Source organism: Carassius auratus, chromosome 21 (assembly GCF_003368295.1).
Source record: "Carassius auratus strain Wakin chromosome 21, ASM336829v1, whole genome shotgun sequence".
In the NCBI taxonomy this organism is placed as follows: domain Eukaryota; kingdom Metazoa; phylum Chordata; class Actinopteri; order Cypriniformes; family Cyprinidae; genus Carassius; species Carassius auratus.
The window spans coordinates 3584092-3608863 of record NC_039263.1 but is presented as its reverse complement, the minus strand read 5'-3'; the positions used below and the strand labels follow the sequence as shown (position 1 = coordinate 3608863).

Here is a 24772-nt window from a genome sequence, read left to right as displayed (position 1 = left end):
ATTAGAGAGTCAGTGACGTTCAATGTGCATAAAGGTTGTACTCAAGTTTAGGTCAGCTGATATGAAGTTATATTTGAGACTGTTATGCTGTTTGTTAAATGCTCATCGTGGAGCTCGGGAATGTGCGTGCGCGTTTATTACGAGGATGTGTGCGCGCGCGTGTGTGAGAGGCTCTTCTGTACGTGGCAACGACTAAAATCACTGCAAAACAGCTGAAAGACAGCGGAGAAAACTGCTTCTGGTCTGACACATCACACTGTCACACTTTCAACGCGGACCGAGGTGGGAGCTCTTATATGTGAACCTTTTTGCATGCATTTTTACCGACGGTAACATTTAAGTGGTAAAATATTGTTTTTGTAAATGTAAAACCTGTATAAAAACAAACAGGGCATGTTTTTATTCTTTGTACGTTATATATATATATATATATATATATATATATATATATATATATATATATATATATATTTTTTTTTTTTTATTATTATTATTTTTATTCCCTATAGGCTTCTTGCTATTTGTTTTAGATTGATTGCAGATTTTTTGAGTGTTTTTCTTTTTGCAGGTGCACTTTTTATTATGTAGTGTGTTTATCACACACACATCAGTGTCTAAATGTAGCTGAAGGCGTGGATTGTTTTACAAGAGTGCTGTACTGTAGAGTTGTGCTGATGTTCTGTAAGCAGCAGATCTTGTTGAGGACAGAAACTTTTCTAGAAGATGACGTCATCGCTCATGAACTCACTTCAGAAACATTTGGGAGTTTAGAGTTTGTGCTGGTTTGCTCTTAAGGTTTAGTTAGTCTTTTTTATTCTTGTTATTACAGTATGCTAATGCTGTTTGTCTCAACTTAAATGATCTGATAAATATTGCTCTTGATGTTCTGTGATGTGAAAGTTGAGCTGGATTTAACAGACAGAGCACTGGTTGAGTGTGAATTGTGGCCTGATTTCATACACGGAAGAATCTGCATTCTTGTCTAATGATACGTCTCCAATTAAAATGGGTAAAAGGTCGATTAGCACAAACAAGAGCAGCTGAAGAGAGCCGAACACTGCTGAGTTCACATTCCACTGAGTTTAGTTTGAAAGTAGGTGTGAACTCTTGAGGAAATATTCAATGGCTCTGATTGAATGATCCATAAGTTATCACACCCTCTATTTCAGTAGTCCAATTTCAGGTCTATTGCAAAGAAAGCAGATTTTAGTAAGATTTTTTGCAGAATCTTTGGAACAAGCTACCTTAATTCACTGAAAATTCATTCTGTTTGGAGATTTGTTAAAGAACTGTGATGCATCAGAAATCATGTTGGAATCCGACTGGGACTTCCTGAATCCGAATCCAGTTGAATCGTGAGGTCTTTAAATGCTGGACTGTTGTAAAAGACTTGTGGATGTGACCTGTGGTTTCCATTTTGGGTTCCACCAATTTCACCCACGCCCAGTTAAACCATTCGTTATGGCAGGTGGTACAATTTTACATCAATGACCAGTCATTAACCAAAAGCTTAGTTAGTTCCCACCCTCACATTTGTGGCTGTGACCAATTCCACTTGCACTTTTGTGACTGATTTTAAAATCATCAGTAGATACCTACCATTGAAGATGTAATCTTAAAAATTAATAGAACATACTGGTCCTACACTGTGCTTTCTAATTAAGGCCAAAAGTTACATAATATTTTTTTTTTAGAATCTGTAATTTTTTTTAAGAATCCTTTATAAATAGAAAGTCAGAGAACAGTGCTTATTCTAAATAGAAATCTATTCTAACAATATGTTTTTACTATCACTTTTAAAAGAAAAAGACTGACCTCAAACTTTTGAACAGCAGTGTATACTTATAAGTTGAATCAGTTTCTATATAAAATATATTTTCTAGTCATACTCTTGTTTTTTGGCCAGCAATAAAAGCTCTGCAGCTGTTTCTTGACCCACTTCTGGTTAAGCACCAAAGACCTGACTTGGCTCAGTGTTCAGGGTTTGTCCTCAATGCTTAACACACATATGCTCAGTCTTGGTGCACAATAAGTCTCCCTGAGCAGTCTTCAGTTGAAGACTTTGGTTAAGTTCAATGGGATATAAAGTATATCTGCACATTTAACATGTCTGTTTGGTTTCCTTGTAGGTTTTGCTTGACAATGGCAATGTTTCTGGTGTTTACTCTGCTGACTCTGTCATCCTTCTCTTCTCCCACGCGAGCCGAAATCTTCACATCAATTGGTACCAATTCCTCCTAGTTGCATGAAAATCATCTTAAATTACAACACACCTTTATATGGGACTGGCTGGCTTTGCTGAAGTACTCTAAAACTTAAATAAATGCAGTAAAAAAAAATTATGCAAACATTTTGCCTTCTCTTTTCATAGGCCAAATGACAGACCTGATATTTACAGAGAGGGAGCTCGTCCAATCGCTGAAAGAGTACATTGAAGCAGAAGAGATGAAACTTGAAGCTGTGAAGAGGTGAGACTTCCACTAGAATATATGACTACACATGAACCCACGACTCATTTGTGTGTTACTGTCCATCTTTTGGCTTCAGCTGGGCTAATAAACTGGATCTGTTGACCCGTGCGTCCACGTTGGACCCTGAGGGCTTCCTGGCTCACCCGGTGAACGCCTACAAGCTGATGAAGAGACTCAACACCGAGTGGTCCGAGTTAGAGAGTCTGGTGCTGCAGGACCCATCAGATGGTACAGTATTAAAGCAACAAGCCCCAAGAATTATAACAGCTAAGAGGGTATTAGACAACAACGCCTCTTAGCTGTTATAAATTCACCGTAAACCACGGCTTCACGGGGATTATTGCTTTTATAAAACGGTTACTCCATATACATAGTTAAGTTTCACAAAATAAAACAGAACTAATAAAGTGTAATGATAATAATAAAAACAGTATTCTTCCACCAAACAATGTAGTTCCTCAGAAACAGTTGTGATTGCAACAAGGATCCCAACATTGTCACGTTTGGTGCTACAGGAACGAGAGAAGGAACCAATTGCAGGTAAGTATGATTTATTAAAGGGGTAATCCAATAGAGTAAACAGTCCAGGCAGGGTCAAAACCAGAAGATCAAAACATAAACACAAACAAGACACGAACGCAAGGCAAGGCAAGACAAGGATGACGGGCATGAAATAACATAACATTAAACAAGGACTCCGTAACACAGACTAAGACAGACTGGGTATTTATACACAGAAGGGTAATGGGGAAACAGGAGACAGGTGGGGGAGACAATCAATACGTAACAAGGAGGAAGGTGACCATATAAGGAAACAGGAAGTGCTCTGGGACAGACACCGTGAGAAGGAGGACATCTAGTGGAACCCCGGGGAACAACAACCCAGACACTGTGACAGTACCCCCCCTCTACGGAGCGGCTCCCAGACGCTCCAAGACAAAACACAAAGACCAGGAGGGAGGCGGACAGGTGGAGGCTCAGGGGGAGGGACGGTGGGTCGGACAAGGAACACATGGGGGACAAACACCAGAAATGAAAACATAAAACAGGGAGACCAGGAGGGAGGAGGACCGGAGGAGGTACAGGGGGAGGGACGGAGGGCCAGACAAACTGAGGGGAACAGACAGAAACCTAACAGAAACCAAAACAACACACAGAAATCCCTGAAGGACCTGTTGAGGCCCCCACCAGGGCGGAGCAGAAGACCACCACAGCCTTGTGGTAAAAAGTCAAAGGCCTCCAGGGCGGAGCGGAAGACCACCACAGCCTTGTGGTCAAAGTCAAAGGCCTCCAGGGCGGAGCGGAAGACCACCACAGCCTTGTGGTCAAAGTCAGAGTCCTCCAGGGCGGAGCGGAGGACCACCACAGCCTTGTGTTCAAAGTCAGAGCCCTCCAGGGCAGAGCGGACGGCCACCACGTCCCCGTGGTTGAGACCGGAGTCCCCCGGAACGGAGCAGCAGACCACCCAGTGACTTGACTTGGCTCTGGAGGGTAATTGGTGACTGGCCCTGGCTCTGGAGGGTCCTCGGTGACTGGCTCTGGAACAGCCTCGGGCACCACCTTGGCATCAGGCACCGCCTCAGCCTCCAGAGCTGGATCGGGCGCCGCCTCGGCCTCTGGAACAGCCTCGGGCACCGCCTCGACCTCCGGAACAGCCTCGGGCACCGCCTCGGCATCGGGTGCCACCTCGGCCTCTGGAACAGCGTCGGGCACCGCCTCGACCTCCGGAACAGCCTCGGGCACCGCCTCGGCATCAGGCACCGCCTTAGCCTCCAGAACTGGATCGGGCGCCGCCTCGGCCTCTGGAACAGCCTCGGGCACCGCCTCGACCTCCGGAACAGCCTCGGGCACCGCCTCGGCATCGGGTGCCACCTCGGCCTCTGGAACAGCGTCGGGCACCGCCTCGACCTCCGGAACAGCCTCGGGCACCGCCTCGGCAACTGCCTCGGGAACGGCCTCGGGCACCGCCTCGGCAACTGCCTCGGGAACGGCCTCGGGCACCGCCTCGGCAACTGCCTCGGGAACGGCCTCGGGCACCGCCTCGGCAACTGCCTCGGGAACGGCCTCGGGCACCGCCTCGGCAACTGCCTCGGGAACGGCCTCGGGCACCGCCTCGACCTCGGGCACCACCTCGGCCTCTGGAACAGCGTCGGGCACCGACTCGGCATCGGGCGCGGCCTCGGGAACAGCGTCGGGCACCACCTCGGTAACTGCATTGGGAACAGCCTCGGGCACCGCCTCGGCCTCCAGAACAGGATCGTGCACCGCCTCGGCCTCTGGAACAGCAACGGGCACTGTCTCGGCCTCCGGAACAGCATTGGGCACCGCCTCTGCCTCCGGGACAGCATCGTGCACCGCCTCTGCCTCCGGGACGGCATCGTGCACCTTATCTGGAGACTCAGGCTTTGAGTCGGCCATATTGTGCTGTGGCGCTGGGCTGGCGGCCATCTTGTGCTGTGGCGCTGGGCTGGCGGCAATCTCGTGCTGTGGCGGTGGGCTGGCGGCCATTTTGTGTTGTGGCGCTGGACTGGCAGCCATCTTGTGCTGTGGCGCTGGGCTGGCGGCCATCTCATGCTGTGGCGCTGGGCTGGCGGCCATTTTGTGTTGTGGCGCTGGACTGGCGGCCATCTTGTACTGTGGCGCTGGACCGGTGGCCAATTTGGGCATTGGCGCTGGGTTAGCGGCCATCTTGTACTGTGGCGCTGGGCTGACGGCCATCCTGGGCAGTGGTGCTGGGCTGACGACCACCCTGCCGGAAGAGACAGGAGTGGCTGGGGCATCCCACCGACACCGAAACTGCAGGTAGCGCACGAATTCCCAGAACTCCAGCGTCTCCAACTGCTCTATCTCTGCCTGAGGCACTGGATCATCCAGGCCGCCATTGAAGTGGTCCTTAAGGGCCGCATCATTGTATCCCAGGCCTTCAGCCAGGGACCAGAACACTTGAGCCAGGGCACCCACTTCGTTGCCCTCTTGACGGAGGGCGGTCAACCGAAGATACTTGACCCGCCTCTCCGCCATCTTGGCTGGGGAACGGAAAATTGACATACCGCTGGTTCCTCTGTTGACGGAGTCCTTCTGTCACGTTTGGTGCTACAGGAACGAGAGAAGGAACCAATTGCAGGTAAGTATGATTTATTAAAGGGGTAATCCAATAGAGTAAACAGTCCAGGCAGGGTCAAAACCAGAAGATCAAAACATAAACACAAACAAGACACGAACGCAAGGCAAGGCAAGACAAGGATGACGGGCATGAAATAACATAACATTAAACAAGGACTCCGTAACACAGACTAAGACAGACTGGGTATTTATACACAGAAGGGTAATGGGGAAACAGGAGACAGGTGGGGGAGACAATCAATACGTAACAAGGAGGAAGGTGACCATATAAGGAAACAGGAAGTGCTCTGGGACAGACACCGTGAGAAGGAGGACATCTAGTGGAACCCCGGGGAACAACAACCCAGACACTGTGACAAACATGATGCACTTTTACCAAATACATATATGTACAGTATATAAAATGCAGAGACACTTAAGGTGTGGGTTACCCAAAAATGAAAACCCTGTCATTTACTCACCCTCCAACCAAACATTTGCTGATAGCCATTGACTTCCATAGTAGAGAGAAAATACTATGAACGTCAACTTGTTATCTATTGTGTTGAGCAGAAGAAAGAAACTTGTGCAGTCTTGTGTAATAAAAAGCTGTTATTTTTTCTTCCGAAGGCTTCATATCAAACATGTCTGTGCACCGACAGTATTTCCCGGATGAGGAGGACGAGAAGGGGGCAGCCAAAGCGCTCATGCGTCTGCAGGACACGTATAAACTGGACTCTGAGAGTTTCTCCAAAGGCAGACTGCCAGGTCAGAGCAGTTCTCTGGTAACTCCAACTCTTCTCATTTCATACAAGGCTCCTATTCCTGTTGATATCAGTGATAAACTGAGACCGTCAAAGGGGAACAAATCTAAATAATGTTTTTAAAGCATCTGTTTATTTTATAATTTGGACTTTTTAGTAACTTTCAAATCTGAACGCTGCCTTGATTTGGTATTGGGGCCAAGCACTAGGTATTTAGGCACCTGTTGTATCTGTTAGTTTAATTGTCTTTCTCCTCTTCCTTTGCTCTTGAGTCAATGGCAGCCCATAGAAGTGCTTGCAGGCAAATTATGTCTCGACATGAACCACAGCAAATTTGGAGCGTCTAACTCAATCCCTCTTGTGCAACCAGCTGTCCAAATATGCACTTTGTTTATGCTAAAAACCTCAAGATGTCTCAAGATGATTTGATTGCATTGACTTAATTTTCCATTTCAGTTGCACTTTTTTGAACTCCTAGACTATCGGTCCAATTTTTGCGAAAATCGAACCAGATCATCTTGAGGCCAAAAACATGGTCAAATCCAAGTGGATTAGTCAAAACTGTCTGTGAATAACGCTTGAACAAATTTGATAAGTCTGCTGGATTTGAGGCTATATCTCAGCAACGCTTCAGTGTATTCAAACCAAACTTGGTGTGTGATATGACATCCATGACCTGGGGGTGTAAACCTTTGAATTACAGTTTGCTTCAGAAGTTAAATTAATATTATCAAGAATATTCTGCAGGATGCACATAAACTGTAAGTGGAACTGTTTGTACCCGAGTGCTTCATGTTGACTACTCAAAAGAGTAGAGATTTAACAAAGTGATTGTTAGTTTTTACTCAAATTCATCTTTTTTTATGGAAAATTGTATTATTTATTAAACACCATTTATCTGTTTTTATCATTCATTTTTCGAGCATTCATGTGCCCTCATAATTTTTAATCGAAATAATTTATATATAATATATTTTTATATAATATTTATATAATAATATTTATATAATAATTAGTCTCGCAGTTCCAGTGTTTTCTTTAGTTTAAGTTGAGGGACTAAATAACTAAAACTAAACAAAGTGATGCTAAAATCTAAAACGTAATAAATATATAGACAAAATAAAAATGCTCAAAATACTAAAACTTTCAAATCAATGAAAGCATTTATTGTGTGAAATAAGTACTGGCTGAAATATGGAAATAAGTGAAAACAAAAACAAAACAACCTATATATATGTGTGTGTGTGTGTGTGTGTGTAATGATTTCTGCTAGTTGCCAATAAAAACTATTTAGAGAAAGACTAAATAATGACAACAGTAAACAGAATATATATAAAGTATTTTTGTGTGACTGTTGTACAGTTTGACATTAATGACAACAGATCTCAGTGTGACGGGGCTAATGATTGGGATCAGGTGTGTACAGTTTGACAATATGATATCCATGGTAAAGCCTGTGATGAATGAGGTGATGTTGTGTCCGCAGGGGTGCGCTACAGCGCGGAGCTGACAGTGGAGGACTGCTTCGACATGGGTAAACTGGCCTACAGTGAGAATGACTATTATCACTCCGTGCTGTGGATGCAGCAGGCGCTCAGACAGATGGACTCGGGAGAAGACGCCAAGACACCCAAAGCTGATATCTTAGATTATCTGAGTTACTCTGTCTATCAGATGGGTGACCTGCCACGAGCCATCGAACTCACCCGACGCTTGGTGGACATCGGTGGGCCATTCTCTCATTATCTTCTGATGACACTAGATCAGGGATAGTCAACTCCGGTCCTGGAGGGCCACTATCCTGCAGAGTTTAGCTTCAGCCCTCATAAAAACTCACCTGCCTGTATCTATCAAGTAATCCCGAAAACACTGATTGCCTTGTTCAGGTGTGTTTAATAAGGGTTGGAGCTAAACTCTGCAGTATAGTGGCCCTCCAGGACCGGAGTTGACTATCCCGGCACTAGATGATCATTAGGAAATGTAAAAGCCACATAAAGGCACAGGAAACTCTCATCTGTTTATTTGTAGCAATAGACAACAATACACTGTATTGGTCAAAATGATCCATTTCTCTTTTTTGCCAAACATCATTAGGATATTAAGTAAAGATAATGTTCCATGAAGATATTTTGTAAATTTCCTATTGTAAATATATTAAAACTTCTTTTTTGATCAGTAATATGCATTGGTAAAAACTTCATTTGAACATCCATAAAGTCAATTTTCTTTTCAATATTTAGATTTTTTTTTGCACTCTCAGATACAAATAGTTGCATCTCAGACAAATATTGTCCTCATAACAAACCATACATTAATGGAGAGATTATTTTTCAGCTTTCAGATGAAGAAATCTCAATTTATTAAAAATGGACCCTTATGACAGGTTTTGTGCTTGAGTCACACATATGGGCCATTCTACAGAATTGGGGCAAACTTCTGTCCCACAACCAAACAACCCATTTAAAAGCATTTAAGAATCCAAATTTTAGATGTTTACGAAGATCTATTGAAACATATATATATATATATAACATCCTATTTTGGGAGGTGGCTGTCTCTAACCATATCCCCCAAATTTCAACTCATAAAAATATTGAAATAATTGTCAAAAATAAAGTAGATTGAATTATCAAGATGTTATGATAGTGTTTGGTTCAATGCATATTCAAACTAATGAACCCTTAATTTTGAAATCAGTATGATCAACTTAATGCCTTTTACAAAGAAAGTATTTTTTTTTTTTTTGCTGTATTTGTCAACCTTTGAGAATTGCATATCCTGTGCTGTGCATGCACGTGCAGATCCCAGCCACCAGAGGGCAGGAGCAAACCTGCGCTACTTCGAGCGGCTGCTGTCTAAAGAGCTGAGGGACCGGGGTCAGAGCCAGCAGGAGCCCGCAGACGAGACGCCCATTCAGCTGGACACCTATGAGCGACCCAAAGACCACCTGCCCGAGAGAGAGGTGTACGAGGCCCTCTGCAGGGGAGAGGGAGTCAAAATGGTGAGCGCAGCTTACATCCCAAATGCACAATGAGGGAACCTATTGCCCTTTTCACTTTATTGCTTTTGTAAGCATCATCATTTTGAGTCACATTTCTTCACACAGGTTTCTTCTGCTCACAAGGGCTGCATTTATTTAATTGAACATGCAGTAAAAATAGTGAAATATTATTACTCTTCAGAATAACTGTTTTCAGTGTGAATATATTTTAAAATATAATTTATTTCTTTGATCAAATCTGTATTTTCAGCATCATTACTCCAGTCTTCAGTGTCACATGATCTTCAGAAATCATAATAATTTGCTGATTTGCTGCATTTCTGTTTTATTATCAATGTTGAATACAGTTGTTTTTTTTCTGTTTAATAATTTTGTGGAAGCTGTAATACACAGCTGTTCATAGGTTTGGGGAATGCATGATTTTTTTAAGGAATTGAATAATTTGATCCAAAGTGACAGTAAAGATATTTAAAATGATGCAAAAAATAAAATATATTTTAAATAAGTGCTGTGTGCAGCTAAAACTGTTTTCAGCACCAATAATAATAAAAGTCATTGTCAATAAGATTAAATTATAATATTTTGAAATATTAATTAGTACTTTTTTTATTTCAAAGACAAATGCTATTGTTTGTAAAGAGATTGTTTTATTTCTTTGATTCGTAAACCCTCCCCAACCAACCCAGAACAGACTGTCTGTTTTTAGATAATAATAATTTTTAAAAAAATAAAACAAAGATGCGATAGTTGAATAATGACAACAACAAAGTAACTAAGATGCTAAAATCATGTCTAATACAGTGTCAGTTCACTGTGATGAACAACATAACCCCTACATAAGGCAGGGCTGAGAAGAAGAAGACGTCACAATAACAATACAAAGCCCATAACTTCCCAGGAAGTAGATTTATATCAGAGAAATACGATGATAACACAAAAGAGAATTTAGGGAAACCTGTAATTGAATATGTAATCTTTTCCCAGTGTAGGTATAACATCAAATCCTGATGATTTTTTGATTTCAGATGAGTGTTTGCAAAATAGAAAACAGAAATGAATTTATCTCAATAAATATTCTCATCCTAAATAAAGTAGGCTGTTTTAAAAAAGTTATTCCCTTTTTTTTTCTTTCCTCTCTTAATTTCCCGACAGACTCCAAAGAGGCGTAGCCGACTGTTCTGCCGCTATCAGGACGGGAACAGGAGCCCGCGTCTGCTGCTCAAGCCCATGAAGGAGGAGGACGAGTGGGACAGTCCTCATATCGTACGCTTTCTGGACGCCCTCTCTGATGAAGAGATCGAGAAGATCAAGGAGCTGGCCAAACCTAAGGTGAGTGATGGACAGATGTGACCCTGGAGCACAAAGAATTTTAAAGGGTTAGTTCGCCCAAAAATGAAAATTATGTCATTAATAACTCACCCTTATGCTGTTCCAAACATGTAAGGCCTCCTTTTATCTTCGGAACACAGTTTAAGATATTTTAGATTTAGTCCGAGAGCTCTCAGTCCCTCCATTGAAGCTGTGTGTATGGTCTACTGTCCATGTCCAGAAAGGTAAGAAAAACATCATCAAAGTAGTCCATGTGACATCAGAGGGTCCGTTGGAATTTTTTGAAGCATCGAAAATACATTTTGGTCCAAAAATAGCAAAAACGACGACTTTATTCAGCATTGTCTTCTCTTCCGTGTCTGTGTGAGAAACAGTCTGGATATCTGGTTCGCGAACGATTCATTCAGTTCACCAAATCGAACTGAATCGTTTTAAACGGTTCGCATCTCTAATACGCATTAATCCACAAATGACTTAAGCTGTTAACTTTTTTTAATGTGGCTGACACTCCCTCTGAGTTCAAACAAACCAATATCCCGGAGTAATTCATTTACTCAGACAGTGACTGACTGAACTGCTGTGAAGAGCGAACTGAAGATGAACACCGAGCCGAGACAGATAACGAACAATAGACTGACTCGTTCACGAGTGAAGAACCGGTTGCATCGGTGTTCGGATCACCAGTAGTTCTTTCGGACAGTTCGATTCAATAAACCGGTTGAAGAAAACGGTTCACCAGTTCTTTTGCGCTCGACGTAATGGCGTCATTGGCGATGATTGCCCTTGATTCAAGCTTTCGGTTTACCCGCACCCATAACACTAGCACAGAATCAGTTCAGAATCAATCACCAAAAGAATCAGTTCAGATGCTCTGTGTGTCGGTCTGCTTCACGCTGCAGTATCATCAGCTCCTCGGTTCACGAATCGGACACGTCTGACAGAAACGGTTCTTCACTCGTGAACGAGTCAGTCTATTGTTCGTTATCTGGCTCGGCTCGGTGTTCATCACAGCAGTTCAGTCAGTGTACTATTTGAGTGTCAGCCACATTAAAAAAGTGAACATCTTAAGTCATTTGTGGAGTAATGCGTATTAGAGATGCGAACCGTTTAAAACGATTCAGTTAGATTTGGTGAACTGAATGATTCGTTCGCGAACCGGATATCCAGCTGCTTTGATTTGAACTCTCTCTCACACAGACACGGAAGTGAAGACAATGCTGAATAAAGTCGTCGTTTTTGCTATTTTTGGACCAAAATGTATTTTCGATGCTTCAAAAAATTCTAACTGACCCTCTGATGTCACATGGACTACTTTGATGATGTTTTTCTTACCTTTCTGGACATGGACAGTATACCGTACACACAGCTTCAATGGAGGGACTGAGAGCTCTCGGACTAAATCTAAAATATCTTAAACTGTGTTCCGAAGATAAAAGGAGGCCTTACATGTTTGGAACAGCATAAGGGTGAGTTATTAATGACATAATTTTCATTTTTGGGCGAACTAACCCTTTAAGATTAATAGAAATGAAAGATGCTGTAAAATAAAATAAAATGCATGAAAAGAATTGACAAAGGAAAACTATTTTCAAACAAATGTAATGTTTAGTAGTGTGTAATTCATAAATGTCATTTTTCTATTGAGATTTGGTCTTAAAGGGAACAGCAGCATTGGTTTCTTAATAACCCCACTAAGCTAAAAATCCACTGACCCTCATATAAGGCATTAGCTTATAGTTGTAAAAGTGGTGACTGATTGTTTTTGCAAAGCTAAATTCTGAGTTGTTCTCTGTAGCTTGCGAGAGCCACAGTGAGAGACCCAAAAACAGGCGTTCTGACGGTCGCCAATTACAGAGTTTCCAAAAGGTGAGCACATCTCATACACAGCTGTTCATTAATGCTGTGCATGAACATAAGTTAACCCTTTCAGTTATCTCATCATTTAGAAGACAACGCTTCCCTGCCAAAAACGTTTCTCTGTTATACACTCGGGGGCGCTATTACACATCTTCTGAATGAGTACAAAACCTCCCGAACAAAAACACACATGGACAGGACGGAGAAAGGAGCGATCTCTTATGTAAACAGATGCATATTAAAAATAATCCAGTCATCAGCAATAGACAGCATATGCGGTAAATGAAAACTACATAATGTTATGGAGTAAAAATGTTGATCCAGGAAGTTGTACAAGTAGAGGCTCTGATCTTTATTTTGGTGTATTTCATATTCAGATATTAATACACCAAAATATACTGGAGACCATCACAGTTTTGTGAAAATCATCAAAATCGCTGGCGGTGGCTGGCAACTTTTAAAAAAATGCTGGCGGGGAAAGAGTTAACAAAGGCTGGGGCCTTTATTGTATATGCAGTATAAAGAATATGAAAGTACATATATATGCATGAATATTGGTGGGCAAGGAATCTTGTTCCTAATTGCTGATATTTAGAACAACATCACTCTTGATCATTTCATTGAATCCAGCAAAATAAGTATATTATGATATGGCTTTACTGTGATGTAAATGGTTTCATTCTGTGATTTGGTCATAGCTCTCACCTGTAAGTAATGCATGAAGAAGTTTATTTTATTTTAATGCAACTGTTGAACAGAATTTTGTCATCATCTTCTTGTTTTCTGGTGTGTCTGCAGCGCATGGTTGGATGGGGAAGACGATCCAGTGATCGCTCGGGTCAATCAGAGAATAGAGGACATCACTGGATTAACTGTAGACACTGCAGAACTTCTACAGGTCACTCATCCTAAATACTCCAGAACATCACACATGCAAGCCGTGGTCTCCTTAGGCTTTAGTGTAATGCCCGAGAATGTGATATGATGTAATATAATATAATATAATAGGGATGCACAATATTGGATTTTTGCCGATATCCGATATGCCGATATTTTGTCACCTCATTTTGGCCGATACTGAATATTTTAAATTTTAGTTAGTTTTTAACTTATTTGTTCAAATTAAATAAACAGTAATTAAGGTTTTTTTGACAGTACGTTAAAGCTTTGAAAATAATTATAAATAAACGATATATCAATCGGTGCATCCCTCCCCCCCCAGAAAGATGCAGTGTTAACCCTAACATTTTATTTTTAGATTTAACATTTGTAGATGGTCATATCACTAGCACACACTAAGCACATGTGAGTTGACATATTCCTCTCATTGGCAGGACATATGGACATAATTTTTCATATAGGGCCGATGCCAATATTTACATTTAAAGCCATTATCGGCCGATTACGATATCAGTACAATAATATCGTGCATCCCTGTAATACAGTATAATATAATACAGTAGAATGTACTTCTCAAATTAATAATAATGCCATTATTAAAACTAAATTTCAGAAATAATCACATTTTTCTGGTAACAGTTAACGTGTTGTGCAGTACTTTGTTTCCCCAAAAATTGTAAGGAATTGTTACATTTTAATTTGATTTACATTGAAAAGTTTTAAATTAAATTAATAATACTTAAAAAATTAATAAAAAAAGTAGTGCTGCCAAATTATTAATCGCGATCAAAAGTTTTTGTTTAAATAATATATGCATGTTTACTGTGTATATTTATTATGTATATATAAATGCACACACATGCATGTATATATATTTCAGAAAGAAATATATAAATATATTTATATACGATATAAATATATACATGTAAAAAAATTGTTTAAATACATAATAAATATACACAGTACACACACATTATGTAAACAAAAACTTATTTTGGATGCGATTAATTCTTTGACAGCACTTAATAACATTATACATTTTAGAGACCGTATTTAATATTATATAATATGGAATAGTGTATTTAGAGTAATACACATTACAATAACAGCAATAAAATTATGTAAAAAATATTTGTCAGTTAAAAATGTTGATATTAATATTATGTCATACCTCCATGTTCATTATTTACATTTTAGTCTGGGGACCAATTCTCACTATTAACCAGAGTATGTGAGCGGAGTGTAGTGGCCACAATTTCCCCTCCGCGCTCAGAGCATTTAATAATCACTCCGCTCCCGCTCCGCTCCGGGTTCACAATTTCCCGCTCCACTCCGCGCTCAGTGATACCAGAAACACCGCTCCGCCTTCGCTCCGTGGCTAAAGTATTTCAGTATGTTTGAAATGTTATGTTCATAACGTAGCCTATTTTAAAATAAAAAATAAAATTAACAGGAGAGTTTCAAAGTGGTTTAGGCTATTGTGTGCAAACTTTTTTTTCCTACCACATGCCAAACTAATAACATGGATGTCAGCATTAATATAATTACTGTATTCTGCTGTGCAAATTTTATTTGTGATGTAAATAACAGTATATTTTTATTTTATCTACAGATCAATGCATTTCTTACAGATTTCTGCTCATTCAAAATCAGATACAGATGAAGTAACACTGTAAGATTACATTTGTTTGAATGCATTATTGCAAAAGCGATTGCGTGTGAATGTGCTGTAACTGTTTAAATCATGCTTCGACCCAAAAATATTCAGTAAAAGGAACAGACAAACTCCTTGAGAACTAACCTATAACTTCCCGCTCGGCTATTGTTGTCATTGTAACCTTCTGATTTGAGAGATCCATCGGTATCAAGCTATAGTTAAATATGTTTAACGTGAATACTTGCTAAATATGCAGTTATATTACGGGCCATTGGCATGAATTGTACTCGTGATGGAGCGGTGGTGGAGCTCTCTTGGAGCGAGTGAAAACCACAACACTCCGACTTTTAAAAAATCCGCTCCTCGCTCCTGTCAAAATCACACCGCTCCACTCCACGCTCCGCTCCCACTCCGCTCCGCTCACATACTCTGCTATTAACTAACTATTAGCTATGACTTTTGCCCTAATAAATTTCTAATTTGATGTCTATTAATAGTAAGTTAGTTGTTAAGTTTAGACATGGGTTGGATCTAAAATATGATCATGCAGAATAAGGCATTAACGTAAGTAATAATAAACAGCAGATATGCTAGTAAAAATGCATGCTAGTTAATAGTGAGAAATGTTCTTGATATAAAGTTACAGAATTTTGGTGCACATGATTTACTTTTCACCCAGTGCTTATGTGAATAGTGAATTGTAACTGTAACTGAATGTGTGTGAAAAGGGTTTTCTTATAACTTCTGTTCAATCGTAGGTGGCTAACTATGGCGTTGGAGGTCAATATGAGCCACATTATGATTTCTCAAGGGTAAGAGCTTTGTGCATGAACTACATCATTCCTAGCATGATATTTTACACCAGAACAATCAGTGAAGAAATATTAGTGACCGTTTTCATTTAAAAAACAATGCAGTGTCATTTTGATATTTCTCTTATAATTAAGAAAACATTTATATCAGTGGGGCATTTTTACTGTCAGTTGACACACAATATCAGTTTCTCAACTTTTTCGATATTTTGTCTGTAAACCAAAAATAATATAATGTAATATAATTAAAAACCTTAATATAGAGTCTATGAAATCTCCATATGTCAGTTATAAATAAATAAAATTATTACTTTTAAATAACAGAAGCATGGAAGAGGACAAGGCCAAAATAAATAAAGTTATTATTGAAAGTTTTATTCTATTTTAATAATGTTTTTTGTTAGGTATAGGATATGTTTACACGACTTTTGCATTTTTTTTTGCATTTTGCATTTTGCATTTTTTAAAGGTTTGCATGGAGATGATAATGTTGTCTAAATGACTCCTGTTCACACAGATCCACGAAAATGACTAAAACCACTGTATTTTTCATTCCTGTAGACCCAACACGTAATATGCATTAAGTCACGGTTTTCACAGATTAGTATTTTTGTAGTTTACGCAGATGATAATGTCATTGTTTTTAAAAATTAGCATTTTTGTAGTTTATGCAGAGATGATAATGCGATCGTTTTCACAAATTAGCGTTTTTGTAGTTTACGCAGAGATAATGCCATTGTTTTCACAAATTTACATTTTTGTAGTTTACACAGAGATGATAATGTTTTCAAAATTAGCATTCTTCAGGCCCCCAAAATGCATGGAGTTTTCAGTTTTTAGTTGAAAATGATGCCGTGTAAACACCCCTATTGTAAAAGGTTGGAATGGCAGCTGACAGTACACATTTTTATTGCTAATGGGAAGACATTTCCTGATAATGTCATAGGGATATTTATTGTTTTATGAAAATGGGAATGTATTAGGCACTTCATTAACCAATTTTCTCCTAAAAAATATTTTTAATTGAGTACATGTTTGTAAATTGATTTGATGCCTAACACTTGTCATATTGAAGATAATGTTGCCTCAGAGGCGGAGATATTCACTACTGCCGTTCAGTCTGGTTTAAAAGTTACAAACGTCTGTTGCAGCGTCCTTTTGACAGCAACCTCAAGGTTGATGGAAATAGACTTGCCACCTATCTGAACTACGTAAGTACATGTGTTGTGCTTCTGCTCCTCTGCCTGTCTTTACTCTAAAATTTTATCTTCATAGAAAGACGAACCTGATGCTTTCAAATCATTAGGCACTGGAAATCGTGTGGCTACTTTTTAGAATTATGTAAGTATGTGTATCCCGTGGTGTCTGGTGTCTGGGCATCTTGCCGTAAAAAAGTTTGCGAACCTCTTCACTACACTTGCACTTTTAAGACCATTGTGCATATTTTGTGACCATATAATATCTCTAAATAGCATTGAGCAGATGCATTAAATCCAGAGTGTTTCATTGTACATTAAAATGAAAAATAAAAGACTCCCTCTCTACTTTAAAACAGAAAAAAAAAAATAATATATATATATATATATATATATATATATATATATTAACTTCAAATTGGTTTTGTTAGTATTTCTTCGGTTTCTAATTTACCTTTATTTTGGACAGAATTTTGCATTAGAAGTCATTTCAGTCAAATTACTCTCATATTCTGGATTTTATAGTCTTTTTATTTTGATGATCATACCATGTTGTTCTGAAAGGAGGATGCTAATAACCTTTCTTCATTACAGATGAGTGATGTTGAGGCTGGTGGGGCGACCGTTTTCCCTGATTTTGGAGCCGCTATTTGGCCTAGAAAGGTACAGACAACCTTTTTAAACATTTCATAATAAAACATGCATGAAATCATTACATCAGTGATAATGATACTGCAATCATATTTTGTTACATATTGTAGCTAAATGCTGTATATAATTTGTAGTAGATGCAGTGTAAGCAGTATTTTTTTTTATTATTATTATTATTTTTTTTTACATTGATCACCCTGATGTGTAAATATTGGTATCAGCATCAAGTGTTAAATTGATCATTTAATTAGGTCACAGATTATTTTTATGGTCCAATTCTCACTATTAACTATAACTTTTGCCTCAAACTTCTAATTTGCTGCTTATTAATCATTAGAAAGCTAGTTGTTAGTTTAGGTATGGGGTAGATTAGGGGTTCCAAAATATTATCATGCTTTATAAACGCTGATATGCTGGTAATATACATGCTAGTTAAGAGTGAGAATTGCTCCTTAAAGTAAAGTGTTGTTATCAGTTATTTGTCAGATGTAGCATTCATTTGATAAAGCTCCTGGTCTCTCTGTAGGGAACAGCAGTGTTCTGGTACAATCTCTTTAAGAGTGGAGAAGGAGACTTCAGAACCAGACACGCTGCCTGTCCTGTTCTAGTGGGCAGTAAATGGGGTAAGTGAATTAAAAGCAGGCCCATCATGTGAAGTATTGTCTTTAAATACTGTGAATAGTTGCATTTAATTGTATAAATCCCACGTTCTTCTGAGAGAGAACTACTACTCCTGTTGAAATGAACATGGCATAAGAAGTAGGTTGTTTTAAAGGCATTAAATGTCCATTACTGTCTCATCCTCTCGTTTGGCAGTTTCAAACAAATGGATTCATGAGAGAGGTCAGGAGTTCAGACGCCCGTGTGGCCTGACTGAAGGGGACTGACCTTGAGCTCGGTTCTAGCCACAGTGCCTCGAGTCTGCAAACCTATATGAGTTACACTCACTGCTGGGGTTTGAGAGCCATTCTGTGTGTAGAGGATTTCTCTTTTATTTGGAGTGTTTTTATTTACCCCTTAATCAACATTTCTTGGCCGATTAAACTGGAGTATCGTGTCATGTCAGAAATATCATGTTCATATAATGCATAAATTATTGTCCTGTTCTTTAGTGTTTATTTCATATTCTTATCTGGTTTGCAATAAAATGTCTAAATATTAAGTCATGTTTCTTTGTCTGCCTTTTGAGGAGCTGTTTATGGATTATATATATATATATCCACTCACCTAAAGGATTATTAGGAACACCATACTAATACTGTGTTTGACCCCCTTTTACCTTCAGAACACCCTTAATTCTACGTGGCATTGATTCAACAAGGTGCTGAAAGCATTCTTTAGAAATGTTGGCCCATATTGATAGGATAGCATCTTGCAGTTGATGGAGATTTGTGGGATGCACATCCAGGGCACGAAGCTCCCGTTCCACCACATCCCAAAGATGCTCTATTGGGTTGAGATCTGGTGACTGTGGGGGCATTTTAGTACAGTGAACTCATTGTCATGTTCAAGAAACCAATTTGAAATGATTCAAGCTTTGTGACATGGTGCATTATCCTGCTGGAAGTAGCCATCAGAGGATGGGTGCATAGTGGTCATAAAGGGATGGACATGGTCAGAAACAATGCTCAGGTAGGCTGTGGCATTTAAGTGGTGCCCAATTGGCACTAAAGGGCCTAAAGTGTGCCAAGAAAACATCCCCCACACCATTACACCACCACCAGCAGCCTGCACAGTGGTAACAAGGCATGATGGATCCATGTTCTCATTCTGTTTACGCCAAATTCTGACTCTACCATCTGAATGTCTCAACAGAAATCATCAGAGACTCATCAGACAAGGCAACAGTTTTCCAGTCTTCAACTGTCCAAATTTGGTGAGCTGGTGCAAATTGTAGCCTCTTTTTCCTATTAGTAGTGGAGATGAGTGGTACCCGGTGGGGTCTTCTGCTGTTGTAGCCCATCCGTCTCAAGCTTGTGTGTGTTGTGGCTTCACAAATGCTTTGCTGCATACCTCGGTTGTAATGAGTGGTTATTTCAGTCAAAGTTGCTCTTCTATCAGCTTGAATCAGTCGTCCCATTCTCCTCTGACTTCATCAACAAGGCATTTTCGTCCACAGGACTGCTGCATACTGGATGCTTTTCCATTCTTTGTAAACCCTAGAAATGGTTGTGTGTGAAAATCCAGGTAACTGAGCAGACTGTGAAATACTCAGACCGGCCCGTCTGGAACCAACAACAAAAATTGCTTAAATCACCTTTCTTTCCCATTCTGACATTCAGATTGGAGTTCAGGAGATTGTCTTGACCAGGACCACACTCCTAAATGCATTGAAGCAACAGCCATGTGATTGGTTGATTAGATAATTGCATTAATGAGAAAATGACAGGTGTTCCTAATAATCCTTTAGGTGAATTCAATTCAAGTTTGTGTAGGGCTTTCACAATACAAATCATTATAAAGCTGCTGTACAATATAGGTTTCAACAATATTTAATAGTAGCAGTGGGGACTGTCAGTAAATGTTCATATGGCAGAAATGTACGTAAGAATTAATTAAAGACGTAATCAATCAGACTATGAACACTATTAACAACAATTATTATATTATATTATTAAACTTATAGCAAAATTTGGTAGTTTTGTACGTTGTTTCATATATTTGATGTTTCTTAAGTTTTCGGGAGGAGCATGCACAGATAATTAACAGGCCAGTTCATCATTAATGATTAAGTAGTTTACCAATCACGCAAGAGAAAACCCCTATAAATAATCAAGTCCTACTGTCATTAACTCTCGACTTTCAGAATTTTCATTAGCAGACTAGGGCTTAATAAAACACAGCATGATGGGAAATGGGGTCCATAACCAGAACAAAAGGCAGAGACACAACACAGCACAGCACAACACAACACCCTTCAAAGCCTCAGACTGGTGCAGGCAACCGGGCGTGAGATTATACAGTAGCTTTAGAAGTATTTAGATTTTTTTTAAGAAGCTGCATCTGAATTGATATTTAGAGATATTTACAGGCAGTTAATTGCAGCTCAGATGTGGCATGGATGCATTTACGCTGCAATTAAAATTGCATTAATAATGCCAAGAGATAAATTGGTTTTAAACGCATTGTTCACCCAAAAATAAAAAATTCTGTCAATAATTAATTATTCATCCTTATGGCATTTCATAGCTGAAAGACTTTCTTTCCTCTAAAAAGGTTTCGTTATCAACATTCTTCAAAATCGCTTCATGTTTCACAAAATAAAAAAGTCATACAGGTTTGAAATGACATGAGGGTGAATAATCAATGAATTATTACTTTAATGGGTGTTTTATTAAAATGTAAATATAAAATCATGAAGAAACTAAACGTCTTAATGAGTAGGCGGTGGGCTGCATCTGGAATTGCAATTGAATACTTCCCAACTACATTTGGAGAAAAACAGTATTTGACAAAAGAAGTGTCAGAATTCACAGTACTCACAAAACCTATTCATATGACCTACTACTTCAAGTGTGATTCTGAAGTGGTCATCAGATGGATGCTTTACTAACCCAAGAGGTCACGGTAGGATTTATGCAGATCACGTGACAATGACAATATGGCAAATGTAGTGTGTTCATATTTCATCCATACTACACACATTCATACTATATAGAATGTACTCTTTTAGAGGACGCAGAGTAATTACTTATTCAAAAAAAGGATCTACTTATGAGAGTATGCGATTTTGAGTCATTCATTCATTTGATTTGTTCAAACTGCTCTTGGAATGCTAAACTTCTCAGGAATTAAAATGACTCTCATGAATTGGCTGCCGAATCATTGGTTCCAGCCAGCTTTAGATTAATTTTTGTATCTCTCTATTCGTGTTTTATTTTCATTGATGTTATTTATTTATGTATTGTGATTTTTATGAATTATTAGCTGTTCATTAAACTCAAAGCCCAGTTTGGGAAACACTGATGTAATGATGTAATCTTTAATGCATTTCATGTTGTTCACAATCACAATAACTGTAATATGTTTTCTTTCTCTCTATATATTTTTTATATCAATATGACAAGATAATCTTATTGAAATCAATGTGATAAATAAGGTAGGTCAAAGGGTAATCAGAAACTAGTCTGATTATATAATCTAAAATGTGTAATGAAATAGATTACATTACTAACTATAATTATTGTGGTAATTTGGAATCAGACTACAGACAATTTAAGAGTAATCTACCCAGCGCTGATTTTAAAAAACAGCTAGTCACTGATGCAGTGCCATCTTTACTTCTTTATCTCTAAAGGTTTTATAATACCACATTCTGAAGTTAAGGGTACATATTATTGCTCCAAGGTACTATTATGAACCCTTTAGGGGTAAAGGAGATACAAATGTATACCTTTGAGGGTGCTGCCACAGTTGCAAGATATTGCACATTGGTCCAAAAAATATAGGTCAAAACTTTGGCATAATTAGAATTTCTTAAGAGGCTTCTCTGAAAATTTCTCAGAAACACTGTTTAGGTCTCTCTTGTATGCAAAAACACAGAAGTTAAGTAAAAAGCCCCAGAGAAATCTAATTTATGGGACGGTCATTCAGAGTGAATACAGAAGCTCTTTTCTGATTAATTTTGTCAAGTAAAGTATATCAGAACTGAGCTCTGAGTACTAATCACCAACTGATTCAGTGGAAAATAAATCTGTACCAGTAGTCGAAACTGTCATGATTAAAAATTGCAACATGGGACAAACATCTCATAAAACTTTGTCAAGCAAGAAATACTATGATGTATTGCCACCATGAGTAGCATATTTTATGAGGTCGCGTTAACCCACAAGCCTGCCCACTTAACCCATAAAATGGAATATTTATATTAGCTTTAGCACACAAATGTGATTTCAGGGGGATCTGAAACAATGTTCTGTACAAGTGGCCCAGAATCCCTAGTGACACACCTGTGTGTAACTTGTTTCTCATGAGCCATATGTCTGCTGAAGGAAAGACGTTCTTCTGTCCTGAAGGTATAAGTGTTCTTAGTATTTTCTTTTTATTGTAACCTTTTCATAAAGTCATGTGCGGAATTTGAATTAATTCCTTCAGTTGCACACAGAAGCCCCACCCTTTGCTGGATAAACTGGATAACTGGAAAAAAACAGTTCATTCTGACTGGTTACAAAACATGATCCATGCCTAGATTGTTTTGTTGCTTACAGAGCAGTCACAAATACAGATTTGAAAGTGATAAAAAAAAAAAAAAGATATTTAAAATGCATTAAAGCTATTTATGTCAGCCGATCAAGAGCTTGCTATATTCCTCTTTTGGAGGTTGCTTTGGATAAAATCATACTGTAAATGTAAATGGAAAAAATATTAGTCCAATTTAGCTACAAAATTAATGTATGAACAGCTTGTAATGAAACTAAAAAAATAAACAATGATTTGTCGATGAAAGCCTAAAGACTGGATATTATGTAAACGACTTGCAACATTTTTGCATGAAAAAAAACAACAACAAATTGACATTTGCTTGAACTCTCAAGACAGCCTTTCTTATACGATGTACAGGATAATGCCAAAAGCACGAGGAAAAAGGTTTTTTTGTTGTTGTTTTTTTTTTTACACAGTGCACACAGTGCCTCAACACTTATTCTTGATTTCTTTCAATATGGGGACAGGGGAATTGTCAGTCAATACATGGGGAAACAAAGTAATGTCTCGGTTACATATGGTAATAAACGGAGGTAACAGAGATGTCATGTTGGATGACCGATTAATTACTACTTGAACCTATTTTGAGTGTAAACTAAACAAGCCAATGCACATTGGCATGCGATTATTGCATCCAGATTTATTCCATCCACATTTTATTAACTGTTAAGTGCATATGCAAGATTGGAGGTGATTGTAACCCTCTTAGATTTGGCAGAAGTCTGCCAGGGAAACATGCTCTGAGGCTATGTCGTGGACTTAAACATATGGGATCCACTCAGGTCTCAACATATGGAACCCAGCCCTCTATTGGTTTTCATGGATTCATCGAGTGAGGGCCTAGGACTGTACTCTCTGCCACATCTGGCTGCCGAGGGAATGGAGGAGCTCAACAGGGTGTACTGTATGGACTCTCTGGAGCAGTTAAAGCGAAACCACCTGAAGCCGGGCCACTCAGTGCTTCTACCTGTTTGAGTTGAGAACACATGATACCGGCTCCACATGAAGGCTATAGAATTTAGCAAACATGTTAGGGGTTGCTCAGCCCACAGGTCTACAAATATCTGTCAGCAAGGCGCCACAGGCCAACGCCCAGGAAGATGCAAGACCTCTAGTTGAGTGAGCTTACAACCTGAATGGGCAGGGCACACCCTGTGCCTGATAAGCAAGGGTAATAGCAGCCACTATCCAGTGGGCCATCCTCTGCTTGGAGACGGCATCCTACTTCTGCTGGCCTCCATGACAGACAAAGAGTTGACCTGAGGTCCTGAAGCTTTGTGTCCCATCTATGTAACATCTTAATGCTCGGACAGAACAAAGAAAAGCTAGGGCTGTGTCTGTGTCTGTCTGACAGAAACTTCAGCTTGACTGTCTGCAAAGGCTCAAATTGGCACTGCTGTTTTACTGTGAGCGCTAGAATCCGTTCCCAAGAGTGTATAGAGGAGGTCCATGGAGGATTTAGCCTCCTTGGCCCCCTAAGAAACCTAACGATTTGGTCAAGCTTCCCCAATGACTTCACAGCATGTCTGGAGACCTGGTTTAGGGGCACTCCTTCCTGGAAAAATGCAAGGTCTGACCACAGGGAGAAAGTTTGGTGGCAGGCCGGTGTAACTTGGACCTGGTGAGAGCCGCATTGCCATGCCCGCCTCAGGACTCGGCCATGGAACCAGTGCTAAAGCGGTCTCTCATACTGTGTGAGCATGAGCCAGTCGTCGAGGTTGTTGAGAATGCAAATGCCCTGTTCTCTCAGAGGAACCAGGCCTGCCTCCGCAACTTTCGTGAAGACATGGGGTGACAGGGACACCCCAAAGGGCAGGACCCTGTACTTAT

General features: G+C 39.6%; 1 protein-coding gene across 3 annotated transcripts; it reads left to right on the top strand.

The window, feature by feature from the left end:
• Window positions 1-1796: 1796 nt before the first annotated feature.
• Window positions 1797-18899, top strand: LOC113038237 (prolyl 4-hydroxylase subunit alpha-2-like). Of its 3 annotated transcripts, XM_026195515.1 has the most exons (14): window positions 1798-2224; window positions 2372-2468; window positions 2548-2699; window positions 6204-6341; window positions 7824-8063; window positions 9139-9338; window positions 10491-10667; window positions 12463-12533; window positions 13323-13422; window positions 15840-15893; window positions 17045-17104; window positions 17684-17752; window positions 18267-18363; window positions 18557-18899. In XM_026195515.1, exons 1-14 carry the CDS (start codon window positions 2107-2109, stop codon window positions 18625-18627), a joined length of 1644 nt encoding a protein of 547 aa, XP_026051300.1. In that variant the 5' UTR covers window positions 1798-2106; the 3' UTR covers window positions 18628-18899. The 3 variants fall into 3 exon arrangements, 1 of the variants encoding a protein (XP_026051300.1); XR_003274745.1 differs by lacking the exons at window positions 17045-17104; window positions 18557-18899 and adding an exon at window positions 17169-17234 and having other exon boundaries at window positions 1797-2224; window positions 18267-18340; XR_003274744.1 differs by lacking the exons at window positions 18267-18363; window positions 18557-18899 and having other exon boundaries at window positions 1797-2224; window positions 17045-17234; window positions 17684-17753.
• The last annotated feature ends 5873 nt before the right edge of the window (window positions 18900-24772 follow it).